The sequence below is a fragment of the Sapajus apella genome, unplaced genomic scaffold, assembly GCF_009761245.1.
Source record: "Sapajus apella isolate SASKATOON/1434 unplaced genomic scaffold, GSC_monkey_1.0 scaffold3, whole genome shotgun sequence".
NCBI lineage: Eukaryota > Metazoa > Chordata > Mammalia > Primates > Cebidae > Sapajus > Sapajus apella.
Genome location: NW_022436943.1, coordinates 1,007,506 through 1,035,099, shown reverse-complemented (window position 1 = coordinate 1,035,099; position 27,594 = coordinate 1,007,506). Strand labels below are relative to the sequence as shown.

The window sequence follows — 27,594 nt, the reverse complement described above, 5'->3', positions numbered from 1 at the left end:
CATCTGTTAGTGAATCTTTTGGGACTTTTCCCCAAGCTTAACACCACAGGATCCAAACTCTAAGGGATTCCCTGCTTATTCCTTTAGCAAACCCCTTTACTATATCTCTGCTGTCACAAGGGCTTTCTCCAGCTTTTAAGACACTTTGATTGCATTATCTCTGGGCCACACACAGAACTAGAAAGTCTTTACATTACCACTTTTTCTAGAGTAGTCTTGCCAACGTTCAGTAGGCAAAATCCAGGGAAAGTTTGGTGGCTACCTGAGTTTCACAAATCAGTGGCTTACAACTGCAAACTTCCAACTCCACTTGATCTACACACTAGATACCCATCAGACTTCATGGTGGGAAGAATTTATAGCTTCAACTGCCTTTGATGAGCGCTTTCTCAGAAAATCTCACTGAAGAACCTAGTATATCTCAGTTCTATTTGTGTTTCACTGAAGATGAGCCAGACTTTTATGAACCATAAATGTACTTCGCATCCTATTTTCCATAAAAATTTCCCCTTCCGCTGCCCAGTTTTTCTATTTTTTCTGGCTTTAAATCCTAGGACTTTTATAAAATCAGAAAATGTTACAGTTCAAATGGCATTTTTTTTTTAATACTCTGTCCAAAGCCACTGGTTTGAAAGAAGTGGTGTTCTCCACTTTAAGACCTTCTATATCTGAAGAGGTATGGGGAGCCAGGCAAACAGAGCTTTTATTTCAGTGCTGAGTTTAATGTTGATTAGATTTATGCAGAGGAAAGATTTTTTTCTTCTTGGGCTGTTTGCTAAAGAGCAATGACAAATGTTATAATAATTAATGAGCAGAATGTTATCAAATCATAAGGTTTCAAACATGGGAATTTTATGCAACACTAAATGCTTATTCAAAGGAGGCTGTACTGATGATAGTCTCATGTACAGCTTTTGTTATACTGCTAAAACTGCATTATTATCTGAGAGAAAAAATGGAAACATTGTTTTGGTAATGGCGTTAATAGATGACCTAAAAGGCATAACGTACAACTGCATCAAGGCAAAAAACAATTATTTTGTTCCGGAACTCGCATAAGGGTCTAGTAATTGATTAATCTTTATTTTTGGATCCTAGGTAGACGGAGTCCGAGAGAGACTGTCAGAGCAACAGTACAACAGACTTGTGGACTATATCACAAAGACATCTTGTCATCTGGCCCCCAGCTGCTCCTCCATGCTAACACCATGCCCTGTGGTGGCTGCAGAACCTCCCCCCTCCACTGTTAAAACATACCATTACTTGGTTGATCCGCATTTCGCTCAGGTCTTCATTAGTAAATTTACCATGGTGAAAAATAAAGCCCTGAGGAAAGGGTTTCCTTGAGTCCCCTCTGAGATGCTGATTGATTCCTGCTTGTGTGATTTAGTTTTTGGGTTTGAGACAGGGTCTCACTGTATTCCCATGCTGATCTCAAATTCTGGGGTTCAAGCAATCTTCCCACCTCAACCCACAAGCAGCTGGGACTGCAGGCACATGCCACCATACAGGGCTGCCATTTTTTAAAAAAGCTTCATCAGCTTTAACATCCAGTATGGACACAAGGCCAACAGTTTCTTATAGCGTCACAGTTTCGTTTAGTATTTAGATCCTTACCTCTAAAAGACACTACAAAGTGACCAAAAAAAAAAAAAAAAAAAAGTGCTCCTTTCCCACTTGGAGACAATGATTAACAGGGCCCTTTATGTTCTTACCACATATAGAAGATGCATTTTTTTGTTGTTGTTCTATGACACTTGCAAAAATTTCTACTATAATTTGGATCTGTTAACACTGTTCCATCACAGAATGTGACCAGGCCTTAGAGTGGAGAACCAAAGTTAAAACCTCAAGCTGCATCTGTTTTTGTGCTGAGTCACCACCTTGGCCTCATGCTCCTTTGTCTGCAAAGGCCTAGGATTCTTTAAATGAAATGCTTAGGACTTTGTGGCTTGTGATATTTGTCATTTAACTGCAATGCTGTTCTTTTACTGAAAGCTGCTATGTATATTTCCTCTGAAGTCTGCATTTTACTAAAATTTACAAAACAGTATCATTACTGTCCAGGTGCATTTTAGAAAAAGTGTTTTTCCAGTTTGTGTTTGACTAAGCAAACTTTGAGTAAATCTTTTGTCCTTTATTGAATCCAGTCCCAAAGTGCTCAAGTGAGTTTGCCTGGTTCCATAAACAAAACATACATCATGGGAACTCCCTGGTACACTGTGGAGCACACAAGAACCCCAATATTAATGCTAACAATACCAGTCCAGATCGTTATTCTGTGGAATTGACTCGACAAAGCATTAAGATATTCCCAGTGTCTAATATTTTGCATCTAAGAATGGGTTTGACTCAAGATCTTGGGTCATCAGATATCTTAAATGTTCAGTAAATCATCCGGTAACTTAGAACATGTTTACTGATTACATTTAAACTTGGGTCTACAGCTTGTTACCTACAATTTTGAGATGCTAAGAGAATGCAATTTTAAATGCCCATTATTGGTTTTTTTGTTTTTGTTTTTTTTTTTTTTTTGGAGACAGGGTCTCATTCTGTCACCCAGGCTAGAGTACAGTGGAACAATCATGGCTCACTGCAGCTCAAGCTCACTTCCTGGACTTAAGTGATCTCACTCCAGCCTCCCAAGCAGTTGGGACTACACCACCACCACAGGTATACACCACCATACCTGGCTGATTTTTAAATTTTTTTCTAGAGATGAGGTCTCACTCTGTTGCCCAGGCTGGTGGTCTCATACTCCTGAGTTCAAGCACTCCTCTGCCTCTGCCTCCCAAACTGCTGAGATGACAGGTGTGAGCCATCATGCCCGATAATCTCTGATCTTTAAATCTCACATGTTGGGCTAAGAAGTCACTCTGTAATTGTTCCTGGAAAGCAAGTTTTAATGAACAATTCTGACTATGAAAAACGGCTCTTTCAGTTTGTTCTGTAATACTCATTTAGGAAAGTGACAGTTGTCAACCTCAAGAGTAACTATTTTTAAAAATGTAAATAAATATTAATCCTTGTATCTTATGGTAATTTTGCATATTGATATGAACGACTGTTTAAAATAAAAGGTATCCTTGAATTACTGACCACCTACAGATGTCTACTGTTACCAACAGGTTTTACAATGCCAATTTTCACTAATACCCGAGTTTAATATAGCTCACATCACTGTGAATTTTACACAAGTTAAACAGGGTAATACATAGGTTTTGTTATCTTAATAAAGTGACTGATTAAATTAGCTTTGAAGAAAATAAGCGTTTTTTTTCCCAACCTCTCCAGTATCACTTTGCTTGCAAATAAGCATGAATTAATGTCCTAAGACCACCTGTGAAAAAGTACCATACTCTGCTAGTCATTAGCAGACATTCAATTCTAGTTAAGTAACTTTTTCTGGATTAGATATATATACAAATTCTGTTACGTACTGTTAGCTTGTTATTAATAAAGAAATACTGAGTAAGAAACCCTACATTTGAATTACCTATTTCATCTATCTGGTGGTGGCACAGCTACCAAATAGTGGCAATGAAGGCCAAGGACAGATTTTATTAGGATTCTGTCTCTTCTTAGAGCCCACAGTAGTCTTATAGGTTCATGAAGAACACTTTAATCCATGGCCCAGGCCAAGTTACTGCACCTAGGAGTATCTCAATGAAACAGGCAAACTATTGCAGTTAAAGAGGTGCTAGACCAATGAAATTTTAAAGAACACAGAAATCAAGTTAGCTTTATCAACAGTTAAATCCCAAACCAATTCTGATGCTATTAAAGTGCCCTGCATTGTCATTAAGAACTGAGAGACTTACTGTCCAAAGTATTTGTTAATTGTTTATTCATCAAGAGAAACTATTTCTTAGCCCACATATTCATGTGTCATAGTTCAGGAACCCGAGTCAGTGACAAACTTCTAGGTAATTCAACCTGAAGAAATTCTGTGAAGAGAAACACAAAGGCTAAGTTAATGATAAACATTCTCTCAACATCCAATATCTTTGAGGATCAACTGAGGTCTATTCCTACTAGTAGATGTCTTACCTCGGTCACTCACCCACAGAAAAACCACAGTTCAGGCCACCTGGACTCCAAGTTCACTCTCCTTTAAGCTCCCTGACCACTCTGAATAGCATCTCTTCCATTCTGGGCATACCACATCTTACTCTGATTTCTCGCTTTCATTTAACAAATTCTGCTTTTTTCCTTCTCAATTCTACCCCCACCCCCATTCCCTCTTATAGCCACATACTGTTTCTGTTCCAAGCAATATTTATGTTCCTATCTCCAAATCTGCTCTCATAGGTTTTTAAACATAATCTTAAAAATAATAATGGTAAATATCTAACAAATTTAAGTTAGCCTATTAACATCTTCTGATTATAAAATGCATGCTCACTGTAAATTCTGAAAATTTCAAAGTTAAAGCAGATATGTTAAGATTATAAACAGCCATTAATATTTTCTTGATCTTTTTTCCTTAATACACATGGTACCCAACTTATGATGGTTTGACTTACAATTTTTTGACTCTATAATGGGTTTTTGGGGGTCTTAAATGCATTTTTGACATGATATTCTCAACATAAAAGGTTTATTGGGCTGTAACCCCCATATATAGTGCAACTGAAATATTTAGGAACAGCCTGACAAAATAGCAGATTCACATTCTCCGAGTCACAGCACACTCATTTACAGGCCATAAACCCAGACTGAAGTGGCAAATAGAAACTTTACATTTTTCTTTTCTGTTGGGCTTGAATGAAGTTAAATCTACACGTAAGATTCCAGACTAGGAAGTCTCATCAGGTACTTCATACATGCTATTAAGTCAATTTAGTAGATGACCTTTTCATCAGCACACCAGTCAGTCCTTTTCTAGACATAGAACTTTAATTCACACTGTCCATGAGGCATAAAGATCTTGTGGATACAACACACCAAACCAGGATCTATGGAAGTCCAGCTAGTCACTCGTTAACACTCACCTAACAAACTATACTGTCATAAATACTTTTTAAAAGTGACTTCTCAAAGTGTAACATGCATAATACCAATCTAGCAATTAACAGCATAACCTGTAAAAATGATTTTGAACATATAAAGTAATATGTCAGCAAGACAACAGACTGTGAAGCCCCAGGCCCCCAAACCCCCACAAGATAATGAACATATAGACCAAAAATTAAAAACTGTTTAGTTTTATGAGAACTCTAGAAACCAGTTGAGCAGCAACCAAAGGAACCACCTATCCAAGAAAAAGCCACGCTCAAAGTAGCAGGAAATTTCATGGCATTTTTGCTCACTCTTGCCACACTCCCTCCACAGTGCAATACAGTCAGAAGAAAACTACCCTGGCTCTTCCCTCAGGACATAAAGAACTGGCCTGCAATGTTCTGGCTTGTGTGGACGTGCCTAAGGGACTGCTTTCTGTCTTGCCTGAATCAGAATGTTAATGGGAATAATGGCATAGTTTGGACAGGAGGTCGGAAACAGCTGAAAGCAATGATAGAGTACCATGGAATGAATGAGCTACAGGCGAACACAGACCTTCAGAAACCTGTGTGCAAGCAATCACAGGCAGAGGAATAAAACAAAACAGCTAAGGCTACAAGAGGAGGCCAGAGTCAAACTCAGGAAAACTAAGAAAAACTGAAACGCAGCTGTGTATAGGAGGAAACTAGAACTAATGCATATGCACAGGCCCAGGGAAGATGCATCCCTCGAAAAAGTCTGAGAGGACACCAAGCCTTTAAGGTGGGCTAATCAGTGAAGGCCTTTCCATGTATGGAGCCAGTCTGCAAGGGGACAGGTGGCTGGTTTTACGAATGCCTGAATTTCACAGAAGACCACAAGGCACATAAAGAAATAGGGAAACACAGACGACTGAAAGAAACAAATCTCCACAAATCAACTCTAAAGAAACAGAGGCGGCCAGGCGCACTGGCTCACGCCTGTAATCCCATCACTTTGGGAGGCCAAGGTGGGCAGATCACGGGGTCAATACATCAAGACCATCCTGGTAAACATGGTGAGATCCCGTCTCTACTAAACAAATACAAAATTTAGCTGGGTGTGGTGGCACATGCCTGTAGTCCCAGCAGGAGAATCGCTTGAAACCCAGGTGCCAGAGATTGGAGTGAGCCAAAATTGCCCCACTGCACTCCAGTCTGGCAACAGAGCAAGACTAAGTCTTAAAAAAAAAAAAACAGAACAGAGGCTACTGACTTACTCTATAAAAACTTAAGAACAACTGTGAAATATCCTCAATGAGCTAAAGGAGAATGTGAACAAGTAAAATTAAGCAATTATATGAACAAGTGAGAATATCAACAAAGAAAATTATTTCTAAATCCAAACATTCTGGAGCTGTAAAACGGAGTAACTGAATGGGGAGAGGGGAAGTAGGAATCACTAGCAGGATTTAACAGCAGACTCAAACAGGCAGAGGAAAGAATCAGGAAACTTGAAGACAGAACATTTGAAGTTATCAAGTCTGAAGAGCAGGCCAGACATGGTGGCTTGCCTGTAATCCCAAAACTTTGGGAGGCCAAGGTGGGAGGACTGCCTGAGTCTAGGAGTTCAAGACCAGCCTAGGCAACATGGTGAGACCCCCATCTCTATAAAGCTAAATTAAAATTTGAAAAGCCTGAAGAGGAAAAAAAGAAGGGACTAGCTTAAGAGATTTGACTACACCAAGCAGACCAATATAGGTATTATGGGAGTCCCAGAAGAGAAAAAGGGCAGAGAGCTTAAAAAAGGAAATGCTTGGCTGGGCACGGTGGCTCACACCTGTAATCCCAGCACTTTGGAAGGTGGAGGCAGGCGGATCACCAGGTCAGGAGATTTAGACCATCCTGGCCAACATGGTGAAACTCCGTCTCTACTAAAAATTAAAAAAAAATTAGCTGGGCATGGTGGCACACACCTGTAGTCCCAGCTACTCGGGAGGCTGAGGCAGGAGAACTGCTTGAACCTAGGAGGTTGAGATTGCAGTGAGCCAACATCATGCCACTGCACTACAGCCTGGGCAACAGTGCAAGACTCCATCTAAAAAAAAAAACAAAAAACAAAAAAACACTTGTCATATGTCCTGCAAAACTGTCCTTCAAAAACAAAGAAGTTCTCAGATTAAAAAAAAAAAAAATTCAAAGGAGTTTTACCATTGGATTTGCCCTACAGAAATACTAAAAGGAATCTTTCAAGTTGAAACAAAAGGAAACTAATAACTCAAAGCCATGTGAAAATATAAAGTTCTCTGGCAAAGAATATCGAAACTTGTATTAAAATTTGGTTTGTGCCAGGTACAGTGGCTCATGTTTGTAATGCCAGCAATTCAGGAGGCCCAGACAAGCAAAACACTTGAGGTCACGTGTTCAAGACCAGCCTGGCCAACATGGCAAAATCCCATCTCTACTAAAAATAGAAAAATTAGCTGGGCATAGTGGGGAGCATCTGTAATTCAAGCTACTCGGGAGGCTGAGGCACAAGAATTGCTTGAACCCAGGAGGCCAAAGTTGCAGTGAGCCAAGATTGCACCACTGCATTCCAGCTTGGGTGACAGAGTGAGACTCTGTCTCCTTAAAAAAAAAAAAAAAAAAAAAAAAATGGTTTGTAAAGACATAATGTGTGATATCAGTAACACAGGAGGAAGAGGGTAGTGTTGTAAAGGAGTTTTTATATGCAATTGAAGTTTTTATCAGTTTAAAATAAATTGTTTTAACTTTAGCATATTTCATGTAATCCCCGTGGTAACCACAAAGAAAATACTGAATATACACCAAAGGAAACTGAAACATACCACTATAATATAAAATATATTTTATAAAATATAAAAAAAAAAAGTGAGGAAAGAAATGAAGGACAAAGAAGCTATAACATACAGAAAACAAAAAAATACTGTGTCTTTATCAGTAATTACCTTAAATGTAAATGGATTAAATGCCCCAACCAAAAGACAATGACAGAATGGATTAAAAACCTGGATCCAATTATATGCTGTTTACAGAGACTCAATGTAGATCTAAGGACACACAAGTTGAAAGTAAGAGTGGAAAGAGATGTCCCACACATATAGCAACCGAAAGAGAACAGGGTTAGCTACACTAAATCAGACAAAATAGACCAAGTCTACAATGTTACAAGAGACAAAAGAACAACATTCTATAATGATAAAAAGATTAATTCACCAATAAGACCTAGCAATTATAAATACATATATGCACCAAACATCAGAGCTCTAAATATATGAAGCAAACACTGACACAATGAAGGGAGAAGCAGACAGCTCTACAGTAACAGTAGAAGACTTCAACAGTCCACTTTCAGTAACAGATCAAACGATTAGATAGATAGCAGGACTAATAAGAAAACACAGGACTATACATCAACTGGACTTAACATTCAGTCTAACAGAATACACATTGTTCCCTAGTGCACATGGAACATTCTCCAAGACAAACTGTATGTTAGGTCACAAAGTAAGTCTTAACAATTTTAAAAGACTAGAAATCATACAAAGTATCTCTTCTGATTACAATGGCATGAAGCCAGAAATCAAAAGCTAAAGGAAAAGAGGAAAATCCACAAATATGTTTAAGTTAAACTGACTCTAACCACCAATGGATTAAAAACTAAATCCCAAGGAAATTTTAAAAGAAAGATTATATCAACCTAACTTAAGTACTGGAAAAAGTAGAATTAAATGTAACTGAAGGAAGTAATATTGGAGATAAACAAAATAAGACTACAGAAAATAGAAAAAAAAAATTAAAGTCAACAGTTCTTTGAAAAGATCAAATCAACAAACCTTTAGTAAGACCAACAGAAAAAGAACCATCAAATAACTACCAGAGGGAACATTACAGCTGATTTTACAGATCTAAAAAGGACTGAGAATGCTATGAACAATTATATGTAAACAAACTGGATGACCTGGATATAACAGATACATTCCTAGAAATACACAACTCAAAAAAAAAAAAAAATTGGGGGATAGGGGGTGGACAGGGTCTCCCTCTGTTGCCCAGGCTGAAGCCCAGTGGTGTAGTCACTGCTCACTGCAGCCTTGACCTCCCAGGCTCAGGTGATCCTCCCAAGTAGCCATCACATCCATGTTATTTTTTGTATTTTTTTTTTGTAGAGATGGGGTTTCACCATGCTGCCCAGGCTGGTCTCAAACTCCTGGGCTCAAGCAATTCACCTGCTTCAGCCTCCCAAAGTGCTGGCATTACACGTATGATGACTCATACACCCAGTCTTGAAATACAACCTAACAAAGACTGGATCATGAAAAAACAAAAACAACAGGTAATCTAAAGGTCTATTAACTGGTAGAAATTTTTAATCAGTAGTCAAACGTTTCCCAACAAAGAGTCTAAGACCACATGGTGAATCCTACCAAACTTCGTTGAGACAGGGTCTCATATTCTGTTACCCAAGATGGAGTACAATGGTGTGATCATAGCTTACTGCAGCCTCAAACTCCTGTCCTCAAGTGAACCTCCTGTGTCAGCCTTCCAAGTAGCTGAGACTACAGGCATGAACTACCACACCCAGCATAATATATTTATTCATTTATGTATTTTTTTTGGTAGAGATAGGGTCTAACTTCTGGCAAGAGAGCCTCCTTTCTCAGTTTCCCCAAGTGCTGGGATTACAGGCATGAGCCACTATGGCCAGCCCTCCATCAAACCAGCACCAATCCTCAAGCTTTTCCAAAAACAATGAGGAAAAGGGAACATTTCCACATTCATTCTATAAGGCCAGAATTATCCTGATACCAAAGACAGACAAACACACAAGAAAACTATGGGCCAAATCTTTGAACAGACACAAAAATCTTCAACAAAACACAAGCAAACCAGATTTGACAACATATTAGAAGAATCATATACCATGATTAAGTGGGATTTATCCCTAGGATGCAAGGACAGTTCAACATATGCAAATCAGTAGCTGTGATACACCACACTGACAGAATGAAGGATTAAAAAACACATGATCATCTCAAAAAATGCAGAGAAAGTATTTGACAAAATTCAACATCCTTTCATGATCAAAACTATCAACAGAAGGAATGTACTTCAACCCAATAAAAGCCAAAAAGGACAAGCTAATATACTGAACAAGGAAAACGTGAAAGCTTTTCCTCTAACATCTAAAACCAGAAGGATGCCCACTCTTGCCACTTCTACTCAGTGTAGTACTGGAAGTCCCAGCCAGAGCAATGAGACAAGAAGGAATAAGCAGCATCCAAAAAGGGAAGAAGTAAAACTATCTGTTTACACACCGCATAATCTTACCTGCAGCAAATCCTAAAGAGTTCTGATACAAAAAACTGTCAGAATAAACGAACTCTGCTAAGTTGGAGGATACAAAATTAGCTCTTTCTATACAATAACAATGAATGATCATACAGGAAATTGAGAAATACTATTCATAACGGCATCAAAAATAATACTTAGGAAAGCATTTAACCAGGAATATGAAAGACTTCAACAGTGACCTAGATGAAATAAATTTCTATACACTGCTAAAAGAAATTAGCAAATATCAGCCATTACAGAGGCAGGCCACCATTGCCAAGGCAGTTCTAACTACACCCATATAAACAGGACTGCAGGGAAGTTCACACGGCAGCTGGGTGGAGCCCACAGCAGCTCAGCAAAGCCTCTGCAGGCAGACAATGACTAGGCTGCCTCCTCGCAGGGCAGGGCAGCTCTGGGAAAAAAAAAAGAAAAAAGGCAGCAGCACAATAGAAACTCATAAATAAAGCACTAACTCCCTGGGACAGAGCACCTGGGGAAAAAAAAAAAAAAAAAAAAGGGACTTTATGAGTTCTGCTGCAGCAGACCTAAACGTACCTGCCCAGCAACTCTGAATGAACGGAGCTCACATCTCAGCACCTGGGCTCCAATAAAGGACAGTCCGTCTCCTCAAGCAGCTCCCTGACCCCCGTATATCCAAAGAGTCACCTCATAAAGAGGGAACAGACTGACATTTGGCAGGTATCCTTCTAGGACAAAGATAGCAGAAGAAGAAACTGGTAGCAACCCTTACTGCTCGGCAGCTGCTGCAGGTAGTCCCCAGGCAAGCAGGGCCTGGAGTGAACCTCAGCAGTCCTACAGCAGAGGGGCCAGACTGTTAGAAGGAAAACTAAGAAACAGAAATAACTTCATCATCCACAAACCAGAAGTTCACTCACAAACCCAATCTGAAAGTCAGCAACTACAAAAACAACAGGTGGATAAATCCACAAAGATGGGAAGAAACCAGCGCAAAAAGGATGAAAACACCAGAAACCAGAACACCTCTCCTCCTACAAAGGATCACAACTCCTCACCAGCAAGGGAACAAGGCTGGATGGAGAAGGAGTGTGATGAAATGACAGAATCAGACTTCAGAAGGTGGGTAATAAGAAACTTCTGTGAGCTAAAAGAACATGTTCTAACCCAATGCAAAGAAACTAAGAACCTTGAAAAAAGATTTGAAGAAATGCTAACAAGAATGGACAACACAGAGAGGAATATAAGTGAATTGATGGAGCTGAAAAACACAACACAAGAACTTCACGAAGCATGCACAAGTTTCAACAGCCGAATTGACGAAGCAGAAGAAAGGATATCAGAGGTCAAAGATCAACTCAATGAAATAAAATGAGAAGGCAAGAAGAGAGAAAAAAGGGTAAAAAGGAATGAACAAAGTCTCCAAGAAATGTGGGACTATGTGAAAAGATCTAATCTACATTTGATAAGTGTACCTGAATGTAATGAAGAGAATGAATCCAAGCTGGAAAATACTCTTCAGGATATTATCCAGGAAAATTTCCTCAACATAGCAAGGCAGGCCAATATTCAAGTCCAGGAAACACAGAGACCACCACAAAGATATTCCTCAAGAAGAGCAACCCCAAGGCACATAATCATCAGATTCACCAGGGTTGAAATGAAGGAGAAAATGCTAAGGGCAGCCAGAGAGAAAGGTCGGGTTACCCACAAAGGGAAGCCCATCAGACTCACAGCAGATCTCTCAGCAGAAACCCTACAAGCCAGAAGAGAGTGGGGGCCAATATTCAACATCCTTAAAGAAAAGGACTTTCAACCCAGAATCTCATACCCAGCCAAACTAAGCTTCTTCATAAGTGAAGGAAAAATAAAATCCTTTGCAAACAAACAAGTACTCACAGATTTCATCACCACCAGGCCTGCTTTACAAGAGCTCCTGAAAGAGACTCTACACATATAAAGGAACAACCAGTACCAGCCACTCCAAAAACATGCCAAATGGTAAAGAACATCGACACAATCAAGAATCTGCATCAACTAACAGGCAAAACGGCCAGCTAGCATCAAAATAGCAGTATCAAATTCACACAAACAATATTAACCCTAAATGTAAATGGACTAAACTCCCCAATCAAAAGACACAGACTGGCAAATTGGATAAAAAGACAAAACTCATCACTGTGCTGTATCCAGGAAACCCATCTCACATGCAAGGATACACAAAGGCTCAAAATAAAGGGATGGAGGAAGATTTACCAAGCAAATGGAGAGCAAAAAAAAACAGGAGTTGCAATTCTCGTCTCTGATAAAACAGACTTTAAAGCAACAAAGATCAAAAGAGACAAAGGAGGACATTACATAATGGTAAAAGGATCAATGCAACAAGAAGAGCTAACAATCCTAAATATATAAGCACCCAATACAGGAGCACCCAGATACATAAGGCAAGTTCTTAATGACTTACAAAGAGACTTAGACTCCCACACAATAATAGTGGGAGACTTTAACACCCCACTGTCAACTGGACAGATCAACCAGACAGAAAATTAACAAGGATATCCAGGACTTGAACTCAGACCTGGAACAAGCAAACCTAATAGATATTTACAGAACTCTCCAACCCAAATCCACAGAATATACATTCTTCTCAGCACCACATCACACCTACACTAAAATTGACCACATAATTGGAAGCAAATCACTCCTCAGCAAATGCAAAAGAACGGAAATCATAACCGTCTCTCAGACCACAGTGCAATCGAGTTAGGACTCAAAATGCAGAAACTAACTCAAAACCACAGAGCTTCATGGAAACTGAACAACTGGCTCTTGAATGTTGACTGGATAAACAATGAAATGAAGGCAGAAATAAAGATGTTCTTCGAAACCAATGAGAACGAAGACACAACATACCAGAATCTCTGGAACACATTTAAAGCGGTCTCTAGAGGAAAATATATAGCAATAAGTGCCCACATGAGAAGAAAAGAGAGATCTAAAATTGACACCCTAACATCAAAATTGAAAGAGCTAGAGGAGCAAGATCAAAAAAACTCAAAACCTAGCAAAAGACAAGAACTAGCTAAGATCAGAGCAGAACTGAAGAAGACAGAGACACAAAAAACCCTTCAAAAAAATCAATATAAATCCAGGAGCTGGTTTTTCAAAAAGATCAACAAAATAGACCACTAGCCAGATTAATAAGAGAGAATAACCAAATTGATGCAATAAAAAATGATAAAGGGGATATCACCACAGATTCCACAGAAATTGAAACCATCATCAGAGATTACTACAAACAACTCTATGCACATCAACTACTAAACCTGGAAGAAATGGATAAATTCTTGGGCACTTGCCTCCTCCCAAGCCTAAACCAGGAGAAGTCAAAACCCTGAATAGACCAATAACAAAGTCTGACGTTGAGGCAGCAATTAAGAGCCTACCACCCAAAAAACGCCCAGGTCCAGATGGGTTCACAGCCGAATTCTACCAGACATACAAAGAGGAGCTGGTACCATTCCTTCTGAAACTATTCAAACAATACAAAAAGAGGGAATCCTTCCCAAATCATTTTATGAGACCAACATCATCCTGATACCAAAACCCGGCAGAGACTCAACAAGAAAAGAAAACTTCAGGCCAATATCCATGATGAACATAGATGCAAAAATCTTCAATAAAATACTGGCAAGCTGATTGCAACAGCACATCAAAAAGCTTATCCACCATGACCAAGTAGGCTTCATCCCGGGGATGCAAGGCTGGTTCAACATACGCAAGTCTATAAACGTAATTCACTACATAAACGGAACCAAAGACAAAAACCACATGATTATCTCAATTGATGCAGAGAAGGCCTTTGACAAAATTCAACAGCCCTTTATGCTAAAAACCCTCAATAAGCTAGGTATTGACGGAACGTATCTCAAAATAATAAAACCTATTTACGACAAACCAACAGTCAATATCATACTGAACGGGCAAAAACTGGAAGCATTCCCTTTGAAATCTGGCACTAGACAAGGATGCCCTCTCTCACCACTCCTATTCAATATAGTACTAGAAGTTCTAGCTAGAGCAATCAGGCAAGAAAAAGAAATAAAGGGCATTCAAATGGGAAAGGAGGAAGTCAAATTGTCTCTATTTGCAGATGATATGATTGTATATCTAGAAGACCCCATCGTCTCAGCCCAAAATCTCCTGAAACTGATAAGCAAGTTTAGCAAAGTCTCAGGATACAAAATCAATGTGCAAAAATCACAAGCATTCCTCTACAACAACAACAGACTTAAAGAGAGCCAAACCAAGAACAAACTGCCATTCGCAACTGCTACAAAGAGAATAAAATACCTAGGAATACAACTAACAAGGAACGTAAAGGACCTCTTCAAGGAGAACTACAAGCCACTGCTCAACAAAGAAAGAGAGGACACAGACAGAGAAACATTCCATGTTCATGGTTAGGAAGAATCAATATCTTGAAAATGGCCATACTGCCCAAAGTAATTTACAGATTCAACGCTATCCCCATCAAGCTACCAACGACCTTCTTCACAGTACTGGAAAAAAACACCTTAAACTTCATATGGAACCGAAAGAGCCCGCATAGCCAAGTCAATTTTAAGCAAAAAGAACAAAGCGGGAGGCATCACACTACCGGACTTCAAACTATACTACAAGGCTACAGTAATCAAAACAGCATGGTACTGGTACCAAAACAGAAATATAGAAGAATGGAAGAGAACAGAGGTCTCGGAGGCAACACAACATACCTACAACCATCCGATCTTTGACAAACCTGACAAAGACAAGCAATGGGGAAAGGATTTCCTGTTTAATAAATGGTGTTGGGAAAACTGGCTAGCCATGTCCAGAAAGCAGAACCTGGATTCCTTCCTGAAACCTTACACTAAAATTAACTCCAGATGGATTAAACACTTAAACGTAAGACCTAACACCATAAAAACCCTAGAAGAAAATCTAGGCAAAACCATTCAGGACATAGGCGTAGGCAAGGACTTCATGACCAAAACACCAAAAGCATTGACAATAAAAGCCAAAATAGACAAATGGGACCTAATCAAACTCCACAGGTTCTGCACGGCAAAAGAAACAGTCATTAGAGTGAATCAGCATCCAACGGATTGGGAAAAAGTTTTTGCAGTCTCCATCTGACAAAGGGCTGATATCCAGAATTTACAAAGAACTAAAACAGACCTACAAGAAAAAAACAAACAAGCCCATTCAAAAGTGGGCAAAGGATATGAAAAGACACTTTACAAAAGAAGACACACATGAGGCCAACAAACATATGAAAAAAAGCTCATCATCACTGGTCATTAGAGAAATGCAAATCAAAACTACATTGAGATACCATCTCACGCCAGTTTGAATGGCGATCATTAAAAAATCTGGAGACAGATGCTGGAGAGGATGTGGAGAAATAGGAACACTTTTACACTGTTGGTGGGAATGTAAATTGGTTCAACCATTGTGGAAGACAGTGTGGCGATTCTTAAGGACCTAGAAATAGAAATTCCATTTGACCCAGCAATCCCATTACTGGGTGTATATCCAAAGGATTATAAATCATTCTACTATAAGGACACGTGCACACGAATGTTCACTGCAGCACTGTTTACAATAGCAAAGACCTGGAACCAACCCAAATGCCCATCGATGATAGAATGGACAGGGAAGATGTGGCACATATACACCATGGAATATTATGCAGCCATCAAAAATGATGAGTTCGTGTCCTTTGTAAGGACATGGATGAACCTGGAAACCATCATTCTCAGCAAACTGACACAAGAGCAGAAAATCAAACACCGCATATTCTCACTCATAGGCGGGTGTTGAACAATGAGAACACGTGGACACAAGGAGGGGAGCACTACACACTGGGATCAGTTGGGGGGGAATGGGGGAGGGATAGTGGGAGGTGGGGAGTTGGGGAGACAGTATGGGGAGAAACGCCAGATATAGGTGAAGGGGAGGAAAGCAGCAAATCACACTGCCATGTGTGTACCTATGCAACAATCTTGCATGTTCCTCACATGTACCCCAAAACCTAAAATGCAATTAAAAAGAAAAAGAAATTAGCAAATCTCAAACATGCAGTCCCCATGATAACCACAAAGAAAATACAGAAAAGGAAATAAGAAGGTAACTGAAACACGTCACTATAAAATGAAAGAAATGTGTGTCCTTAGACACACTGTTTTGATTATAGTAGTCTTTTATCCAAGGTGATATGCTTCAAGACCCCTCCCGTGCATTCCTGAAACCATGGATGGTACTAAACCCTATACATATGTTTTTTTTCATATATGTACATAACTATGATAAAACTTAATTCATAAATTAGGCAGAGTAAGAGATTAGCAACACTAAATGAAATTAAAGAGGCAAAATATTGCTAAAAGAAATTAAAGATACAGAGAGGAAAGACATCCTGCGTTCATGGATTAGAATATTTAATATTGTTAAGATGTCCATACTACCAAAAGCAATCTACAGATTTAATGCAATCCCTATCAAAATCCCAATGGTGTTTTTTGCAGAAATAGAAAAATCCATCCTAAAATTCACAGACTCTTAAGGGACCCCAAATAGCTAAAACACTCTTGGAGTGAAGGGTAAAAGGGTAGAGGACAAAGCTGGAGGACTCACACTTCCTGATTTCAAAGCTTACTATAAAGCTGCAGTGTAGCAGCCATCCCTTATTTGTGGTTTAACCTTCTACCATTTCAGTTACTCACAGTCAACTGTGGTTCAAAAACAGGTGAGTAAAGTACAGCAAGATATTGAGAGACCACATTCACCTTTTATTACTATACATTATAATTGTTCTATTTTGTTATTGCTAATCTCTTACTATGCCTAATTTATGAGTTAAACATCATCAAAGGTATGTGTGTATATAGGAAAATATGTATATAGGGTTTGGTACTATCTGTGGTTTCAAGAATCCACTGGAGGGGTCTTGAAACATAACATCTTGGATAAAAGGTGACTACTGTAATCAAAACAGTGTGGTACTGACATGAAGACAGGCATACAGATTACTGAAATAGCCCAGAAATAAACCCTCACATTTAGAGTCATGATTTCACCAAGGTGCCAAGACCATTCCATAGAAGAGGACAATCTTAACAAATGATTTTGGGAAAACTGGTTACCACAAGTAAAAGAATACCACTGGGTCTTTATACCCTAGACAAAAATTCAAGTGAATCAATGATATAAACATAAGAGCTAAAACTATACAAGTCTTAGAAGAACATATAAGAAAAACGTGACACTGGATTTGGCAATGACATTGAATGACACTAAAAGCACATAGAACAAAAGTAAAAGTAAATTCAACATCAAAATTTCTGTGCATCAAGGGACACAAAAGTGAAAAGGCAACCTATGAAATGAAGAAAATATTTACAAATCATGCATCTGATAAGGGGTTAATATCCAGGATATATACAGAACTACAACAACCAATAAACAAAAAACCAAATTCAAAAATGAACAGAACTGAATACACATTTCTCCAAAGGTAACATAAATGGCCAATAAGCACACGAAAAAGATGCTCAACATCACAAATAATCAGGGAAATGCAAATCAAAACCACAATGAGATACCACCTCATACCTATTAGGATAGTTACTATCAAAAATACCAAAATTATGCCAGGCACAGTGGCTCATGCCTGTAATCCCAACACTTTGGGAGGCCAAGGTGAGCGGATCCCCTGAGCCCAGGAATTCAAGACCGGACTGGGTAATATGGTGAAACCCTGTCTCTAATAAAAATACAGAAGTTAGCCAGGTGTGGTGGCACATGCCTATAGTCCCAGCTACTTGGGAGGCTGAAGCAGGAAGATCCCTTGAGCCTGGGGGGGTTGAGGCTGCAGTGAGCCATGATAGGACTACATCACTCCAGCCTGGGTGACAGACAGACACCCTGTTTTTAAAAAAAAAAAGAAAAAAAAAAAAGTCTCCAAAAGAACTACTGGGTTAAAAGAAATTTTTTAAAAAATTATCAAGTGTTGGGGAGGATGGAAAGAAACAGGAACCTTGGTGAGCGGTTGTCAGGAGTGTAAAACGGTGCAGCCACTATGGAAAATGGTACAGCAGTTTCTTAAGAAATTAAAAATCATATGATCCAGCAATTCCACTTCTGAATATACCCCAAAAGAATTGAAAGCAAAGCCTTCAAGGAATATTTGTACACCTAGGTTCACAGCATCACTCGTAACAATCAAAAAGTGGAAGCAATCCAAGCATATATTGATGGATGAATGGGTAACAAAATGTGACACACCTAAAATAGATCATTCAGCTTTAAAAAGAAAGGAAATTCGGACATATGCTACAACATGAATGAACCTTGAGGACATTATGCTAAATGAAATAAGCCAGTCACAAGAAAACAAATACTGTATGACTGTGAGATATCTGGAGTAGCCAAATTCTTAGAAAGTAACACAGCAGCTGCCAGGGTCTGAGTGGAGGTGAGAATGGGTTGCTTAATGAATACAAAGTTTCAATTCTGTAAGATGATGAGTTCTGGAGACTGGCTGCACAACATGAATGCACTTAACACTGAAACTGCACAGTTAAAAATGGTTAAGATGGTAAATTTTATATTACAGCTGTTCCTTAACTTACCATCAGGTTACATTCTGATACAGCCATCATAAGTTTAAAATATCTTAAGTTGAAAATGCATTTAATACACCTAACCTACATCAGAGCTTAGCCTTCCCTATCTTAAATGTTCTCAGAACACTTATGTTAGCCTACAGTTGGAGAAAATCATCTAACACAAAGCCTAGCTTATAATAAAACACTGAGTATCTCACACAACACTACAGAGTACAGTATCAGTTGTTTACCCTTGTGATCACGTGTCTGACTGGGTTTAGGAGCTGCAGTCATTGCTATTCCCCCACATCACAAAAGTATTGTGCCACTTACTGCTCGTGTGGACAAAGATCAAAATTCAAAGTATGGTTTCTACCAAATGTGTATCACTTCCACACCACCACATAGTCAAAAAATCTTAAGTCCAAACATTGTAAGTCAGGGACAGTCATCTGTATTTGCATTTTACCACAATCAGAACTTTTTATTTTTATAGCAACTTCAAATAACCATATTACCTTTCTATTCCAAGATCACTTTATACTACGAAAGATACCAGCCTTCTTCATCTCCTCAAAATCTTTCTCGGGACTGTAATTTTTGTAGAAATCTGCATATGCCTTCTTTCTTGGTTCAGCCACACCAAACTAAAAGGCAACCATTCATTAGAGTTTATTTTTCAGATTATTAGAAGTTAGATTCCAAATTATAATATCTAAAGAAAAGGTAAAGCACATATTTTTGTTCATCCTTTAATTTAAGCCCTACATTTTCTAAGGGGTGGAGGTGGTAACAGGTAAAAAAGTAAGAGAAAGTTATCTCCTGGAAACTACACAGGAAGGGGAGCCCCACCTTGCCTAGGGACAGATTCTACCTTTTCCTGGGTGGGTTGTGTATGTATGTTTGGCAGGAAGCGAATGCAGCCTAGCAGGAGTTGGAGGCCAATAACCCAAAAGCTGAAAGGTATTAGAGATAAGCCTTCCCGCCAACAAAACCTAAATTCCCCACAGGTGAGACATGCTAAAATATCAGTTAAATTTAAGATAATATGAATTTCAAAAAAGCTTGAGATAATTTGGTAATGATCTGCCTCTGAAAGGCAGAGTAAACTTTCTATCCGGCAAAAACAGTTCAGGGTGATTTACACTTCATCAACATACAAGCCCTAAGAGTAAGCACTGACCCAATTTACAGGTGAGAGAACTTGAGGATGACAACTGATAACTGAAATTAAGAAATTGCTAAATTTGCAAAGAAAAGAATGAGGGATAAGGAGTCTATTTTGTTTTGTTTGAGGTTTCCTTATACAAAGGGCAGGGGGGTTCAACAGAGAAAGAACAAAGGATTGAAGACAACAATGGAGAGTTTAAGTGACTTAGCAAGAAGCACCAGGGGCAATGGCTCAAGCAGCATTCAAACCTATGTCTGTCATACAGCAAAGGTTTTATTTTCCACAAAACACTGCTTTGTGGATTTCAACATGCCACTGCACTATAGCCTGGGTGACCCAGCAAGACTCCAACTTGGGTGGGGGTGGAGGGGCTGAAGCGCAAGTGCTGGGGGCCATCATTCCGTGCAGTTAATTTTATGTGTCAACTGGATTGAGCTACAGAGCTATCAAAACATTATTCCTATGTGTGTATGGTATGTGAGGGTGTTTCTCAAAGAAAAGGCAAAGGAGGGGCAGTCTCTTTCTTGAGCTGTAATATCCATCTTCTTTTGCCCTCTGATATCTCTAGGACTTAACACCAGCAGCACCACCTGTCTCTCAGCTCTCCCCACCTTTGGAGTGATAACATCTGCTCCCCTGATTCTCAGGCCTTCAGACTTGGGCTGAATTACACCACTAGTTTCCTGGTTCTCCAGCTTATAGATGGCAGACAGAATTTCTTGAACTTCATAAATGCATGAACCAATTTCCATTCACATCTCTGAGAGAGAGGGAGAGAGATGAATGGAAATTGGTAGATTTTCATTGGCAGCTATCTAGATCTAGGTATCTCTATATATTCTATTAGCTCTGTTTCTCTGGAAAACTAATACACTCCTGTGAGCATTTTTTATTAAAACTGCTTTTTTTTAGAAAGCAACTGAGCATTTCATTAGCAAAAAATATATATATTTATCATTTTAAACTAATAGGCTAAAAGCCAGGTGTGGTGGCTTACACCTGTAATCCCTGCACTTTGCAAGGCTGAAGCGAGCAGATCACCTGAGCTGATCACCTGAGCCCAAGAGTTCAGGACCAGCCTGGCAACAGAGAGAGACCCAGCTTTAAAAAATTAATAATTAAAAATACGTTCAGTTAGTGAACCCAAAAAAAGAAAGCAAAGTAATTTTATAACCTCATCTAAATTATTTTGTTACACTTTTAATGATTTTAAAGTCTGAAAAATCTGAACTTCAGTAAAAATATATATGAATTAACAATTTACATCTTCCAGATTATGAGTAACTTGAAAGCCATAAAATAGTCTACACCTGAAGATTAGGAGCAAGCCTAATTCATAACAGTAATTGGTAAACCTAGGGAAAAATTCCACATTTGGAGTAAATGCTTTTCACTTGCCTCTTAAAAATCTAACCCACATTCAAGAGTTTAGGCTAACAGCAGACTAACTTGACCAAAAAGGATTACTGAATGCTGCGTCATGTAAAGAATACAAAAGTTGATTGAAACTATGAAAATTGGCCAAAACCAGGAACTGAAATAAAGAAAAGCCAAGTCCTCAAAAGCATTTAATAACCTGGGTAGGGGAAATGAAGGAGGTGACATCTACTAAAAGAACAAAGGTGATTCCTGCCTTATTCTTCACTAACAATCTGGGTTCCTCAATGGTTTGGGAACCTTGGTTTCAATCAAACACTAATAGCTAACTATATACAAACACTGACTCGCATGCCAAGTATTTATTTTTCATCACAATAGACTGAGAGGCCATGTGTCTGGCATGGTACCAGCTCTTAATAAAAAATACAGACCCTGAAGCAAATATTACTTAAAATATAATGTACCCAATGCCACACAACAGTCTGGTACAAACTGCCTGAGAACCCAAGAGAGCAAAACTAACACATCCAGTGGAACAGATTATGCATCACTCCACAGAAAAAAACCATTTGTGTGAGCCTTAAAAGACAAACAGGAATTTGCCACAGTGAGATTAAAGATAGTCCTGGCATGTACATAAGTATGTGCAGTATCAGAATTGGGTAACAGCAAATAGTTCCAAAGGGCTGTAGAGGTGGGTATGTTAGGAGTGATGGGGATGACAATGGAAAGGCAGAGGGGCAAATCAGAAAGGGTCTTAGAATCAAGAATATTAGCACTGGCCTTATAAGTGTGTTGTTCACATCACCCACAACCCATTAGTAGGTCATGAAACCAATTTAGAAGGTTACAGCCTGCACTTTAAAAAAACAGAATAAAAAGTATTAAGAGACCACATATAAGTGTTACAAATGGTTTCAGTTTATATGTACATACACTTACAATCTACACATAAATCCATGTACCCATTAAATCACAATGCAAAAAATGTATTGCTTAATGTACATTAAAAGTTTAAAAGGCCCTACACACTAGACACCGGGGAGCCCGATGACATACAGCTGTATTAGGAGGATACCAGTTAAAAGTGGTGAGAATCCACACAAGACATTGCAAAGGCCTGAACTTTGGTGACAATTATGACTGCGTAAAGAAATGAGTTCCCTAACACATTTCTCTACACTTAGCCTTACTTCATTTAGTCATCCATCTGAGAGACAGGAGACAGCCACAAGCCCCAGCAAAACCCCACCTTCAAGCCTAGAATAGCTCGAAGGACGGACTGTGCTTCCCATATCCCAGGACCCTGAAGGAGACCTGCACATCTGCCCACCCTTTCAGGGCGGATTCTTTTCCAATAATGGCCACAGGCACACTGGAAGAACAGGGTGGAAGTAGGGGAAGTTGGTTCTTGTGCAGAGGGGAGGAGCCTAGTCTCTTGGGCTCCTGTGTGGTGGCCTGGTATTTAATCTGTGAGGTCAGGGCCTGTTAGCAGGACCCCCTCTCACTTTGCTGAGTCTTTTTTTCTTTTTTCCTTTAACCCAATAAATTCAGCCCTCCTCATCCTTCAATGTGTCCATGTGCTTAATTTCTCCTGGTCGTGACACAAGAACGCAGATTTAGCTAAATTAAAGAGCAAGAATTCTGTATCACATCCATCCCTTCTACAAACATATACGCCCACTATATGTCAGGCAGCAGGAGTCTCAAAGACTAAAAGATTTTCTGTGCTTGTCTCTTCAAAGAGTCCCAAAGCATAGGTTCACTTAGTGCTTTCACTCAATGTTCCATCTCCTCTTTGCTCTCCCAGTTATCTTTTTTTTTTTTTTTTGAGACAAAGTCTGGCTCTGTCACCCAGTCTGGAGTGCAGTGGCACGATCTGCAACCTCCACCCCCTGATCTATTATTTTTGTTATTTTGAGGGAGCATCTCGCTCTGTCGCCCAGGCTGGAGTGCAATGGTGAAAACTTGGCTCACTGCAACCTCCCCCTCATGGGTTCAAGCAATTCTCCTGCCTCAGAGCCTCCCAAGTAGCCAGAATTACAGGCATCCGCCACCAGATCCAACTAATTTTTTTCTATTGTTTAGTAGAGATGGGGTTTCACCATGTCAGCCAGGCTGGTCTCAAACTCCTGGTGACCTCAGGTGATCCGCTTGTCTCGGCTTCCCAAAGTGCTGAGATCACAGGCGTGAGCCACCACACCTGGCCTTGCCTCCCAATCTTGGCTGAATGACACCTCTGCCACCCAGGCTCAAGCCAACCTTCCACCTCGGCCTCCCAAGTAGCTAGGGTATGTATTTGTGTATTTTTAGAACAAATGCCCCCAGCTAAGTTTTGTATTTTAGTAGAGATGGTTTCACTATATTGCCCAGGCTGGTTTTGAACTCGTGAACTCAAGCATTCTGTCCACCTTGGCCTCCCAATGCATCGGGATTACAGGCATGAGCCACCAGATCCAGCCCCTCTCCTTAACTTGCAAGGCTCAAATTCCACCTCCTCTATCACAGAGTATGACCCACAGTAACTGACCCACAACATCCCCCAAAACCATTCTTTCAGTTATGTTCTATCTTGCAACGTCTTCTTTTCCACCTCCCCAACTTAAATGTAAGTTCTTTAAGAACAGAGATTTAGTCGCACACCCTTTGTGTCTTCCAAAGCACTTGGAACGCTACATTACCTAAAACTGCACTGAATTTTATACACTGCCTCTTATTCAACAGGTCTTTTTAAGAACTTATTTATGTGTCAAGCCCCCAACAATAGGGTACCACACTAAACAAAAGACATGGTAACTGCCTTAATGAGGCTCACAGCCCAGTATACACTAAACAAAAATTAAGTACAGTAAGTTATAAAAGCAAAGCTCTAAATTCTTTCATGGGATATTATGACAACAGTGATAGACACATATATCATCAAAAACATTTTTATGGAAAAAATTGTAAATATGCAGGCTTTGATAAAAAAAAAATAAAGGGCATAACAAAATCCACATTAGGCAGTGTTAAAGTGCAATTCTGTGACAATTATTCAAGGTGTCAAACAGAACCATAATTGGCCCTCTATATCTGCAAGTTCCACACTCATGGATTCAGTCAATCAATGGCTGAAAATATTTGGGGGGGGGGGAATACAACAAAAAATACAAAATTTAAAATACAGTATAAACTACTGACATAGCATTTGCATTGCATTGGGCATTTTAAGTACTCTAGGGATGATTTAAAGCATCTTTAGGGCTCCTGAACCAATCCCCCATAGATAGAGGGGCAGCTATGCTGCCTTCCCAGACCCTCTGCATACTAGCTTTTGTAATGGGTTGAATTGTGTTCTACCAAAATTCATGTGTTTAAGTCTTAACTCTCAGTACCTCAGAATCTAAATGTTTTTGGAAATAAGGGCTTTCAAGAGATAATTAAGTTAAAATGAAGCCTTTAGGGTGGGCCCTAATCCAGTATGACTGATGTTCTAAGAAATTCAGCAGGCCAAGTCCAGTGGCTCACACCTATAATCCCAGCTCTTTAGGATGCCAAGGCAGGTGTATCCCTTGAGCCCAGGAGTTCAGGACTGGCCAGGACAATGTGGCCGTCTCTGAAACCTCATCTCTACAAAAAAATACATATATATATATATAAATTAGCCAGTTTTGATGTTGTGTACCTGTAGCCCCAGCTACCGGGTGACAGAGTAAGACCTTGTCTCAAAGAAAGAAAAAGGAAAGAAGGAAGGAAAGGGAAAAGAAAAAGGAAAGAAGTTCAGCCACAAGCGTATGCCCACAGAGGACACTGTAAAGACAGAGAAGAGAGACATCTACAAGCCAACAGAGGCCTCAGAAGACACCAGCCCTGCTAACAGATTTCTAGCCTCCAGAACTGCAAGCAAATTTAAGACACCCAGTCCATGGTTCTTTGTTACGGCATTCCTAGCAAACTAACATAGCTTCATTTAAAGATGGAGTCCAAGCTATAGTTCCTGTCACACTGAGGTGAGTGCCGAAAGAGTTAGAAGGAAACACATTACAAGGGGAATTTCTTTTAAAGATTTTTCAATGAAAAACACGGACTTTACGATCTTAGACACAAAGCAGAAAATAAACATACATACCTTATAGAGAGCTGCAACCCCCAGGGATACGAGGAATGCTCCAACCATATGAATTCGCAGACGCCTGGCCAGAAGGCCACGCATCTGAGGTTTTACCAAAACTTCAGAAGCCATGGTAGTTACTGTCCTTGATATGTACGCCAACCTTAAGAGATTCAGAAAATGTGATTAAGTACAGAGTTTATGAAGCCACAAACTTGACAATGGCCACCTGGAAGCATTGTCTGGAGCTGCACTGAATATACACTCTGATTAGCAGCAGTTACAATAAAAATGTTTTTTCTTTTTTAGGCAGAAAAAGGGTGCATGTTCCCCAGGCTGGTCTTAAACTCCTGGCCTCAAGTGATCACCCTAACTTGTCCTCCCAAAGTGCTGGGATTCCAGCCTACAAGTGGGTTAAGAAAAAATTAGAGGCAATTCCTAAATTGTTTACCATGAATTTACAGTAAAATAACACAAGCTATTGACTACACGTTGTCCTTTGTGTCACAAATTCAGGAATAAGATTTGGGTTGAGACATGGGTGAGGGGTGTGACTGAAGTCCAACTCAGGTCTCTGGGCCTGCATACCTCATGTAGCTGTCACTACTCTGAGCTTTTTCCTTTCTCGGGTAAAATCAAAGAAAACCTCTGAAGAGAATAAGATATCAAAGAAACGCTCATGCATAGTGCATTTTACTACTCAGAGAGACACAGAACGACAGTGGACGGATTCCTCCCACAAAGCCTAAGGTGTCTCTTGGCTTAGCGTGCTTCATCTCCTACTTACTACCGTAAATAGACGCGACTAACTGTGGCACACTAGTAATGGGCAGGCAAAGGCAACAAAAATCTATCCCAACAGGAAAAAATAAGCAGTAGTTCCATATTAATTACCCATTTACGGAACATTTACTCTTCTAAACATTTTCCGTCCATTCCTTAAACCTTCGCGACAACCCTGCCAGATCACGAGGCAAGTGTTTTCCACGGTCATACGGCATACCATTAAAACTTGGCCGGGAACGCAGCAATTGCCTTGAGGGCCCAACCTCATCTGGGAGCCTAAAGACCCCCGCGCGCGGCCATCTCTGAAGGCATTCAGGTGACGCGGCTCTGGGTAGGATGGGAAGCCGTGGGGCGAGGGAGGTTGCAGAAGCCCATCCTTTCCCTCCTGTGACAGGCACGGTGACCCTCCTCCAGCTTCCCAGCTCTAACTTAAAATGCTGTACACAACGAGCGACGCTGCCAGCTGCTTTGCCTACATGGACCCTTGCGTCACAAGACCAACTACAGAAAAAACCATCCCTCCACCCCCCTCCCTTTTTTTTTTTTAACGAGAGAAACACCTGGGCCAGATAAGTCAAATGACCTCACCAAGGTCACACTGGTTGGGAAAAAGCGCAGCGGGTACCGGCCCCGGGCCAACTCACTCCGAAGCCCACTGAGTCCTCGAGGTTCCCGCAAGCCCACCCGGCTTCTGTGGGGCCGTCGCGGCCCACCCGGTCCCGGCGGTCCGCCCGCCGCCCTTCAGCGGCGTGAGGAAGTAGATGCGGGAGAGAGGCCCAAAGCTTCACCACGGCCAAGACATAAGAGTCACGACTAAACTCCGAGGCAGACAGAAAGCAGCAAGCGGCCTCTGTGACAACGCGAAGGGGGAGGGACGCAAAAGCGACCCGGACTCACCTCAACAACAACGTCCTTCCAGACTGATGGAAAAATGGACGGCCCTCCACCTCGCGCAGGCGCAGAAAAAGTGAGCAGCGAGAACCCGGCGACGGTAGCCAAAGGAGTTCAAAAGACCTCTAGCGCGCTCACCTCAGGTGGCAGCCGAAGCTCATTTTCGTGGTCCGTTTTTTCCCTGTGTGACCTTGCAAAACTGGCTCGACCTCTTTATTTATCGATCTCTTTATCTTCTTAATAAATTGAAGATATTAATCGTACTCATACACAGAGTCCCAAACCATGTGCAGAAACAGACATTTTAATTATAACTAACCTAATAACCGTTTG

General features: G+C 40.1%; 2 protein-coding genes across 2 annotated transcripts in view; one reads left to right on the top strand and one right to left on the bottom strand.

Annotated features, from left to right (window-relative positions):
* VPS13B (vacuolar protein sorting 13 homolog B) overlaps positions 1–5,245 on the top strand; it is an 823,218-nt gene extending 817,973 nt beyond the window's left edge. Inside the window, exon 62 of the mRNA XM_032247702.1 lies at positions 1,099–5,245. Coding sequence (XP_032103593.1) covers positions 1,099–1,347 — 249 coding nt within the window. The 3' untranslated portion in view covers positions 1,348–5,245. The remainder of the gene's footprint in view (positions 1–1,098) is intronic.
* Positions 3,824–27,594, bottom strand: LOC116528393 (cytochrome c oxidase subunit 6C). Its single transcript, XM_032245631.1, has 4 exons — positions 27,268–27,594; positions 25,603–25,747; positions 19,462–19,590; positions 3,824–3,947 (listed from the first exon to the last, which is right to left on the bottom strand). Exons 2-3 carry the CDS (start codon positions 25,714–25,716, stop codon positions 19,477–19,479), a joined length of 228 nt encoding a protein of 75 aa, XP_032101522.1. The 5' UTR covers positions 25,717–25,747; positions 27,268–27,594; the 3' UTR covers positions 3,824–3,947; positions 19,462–19,476.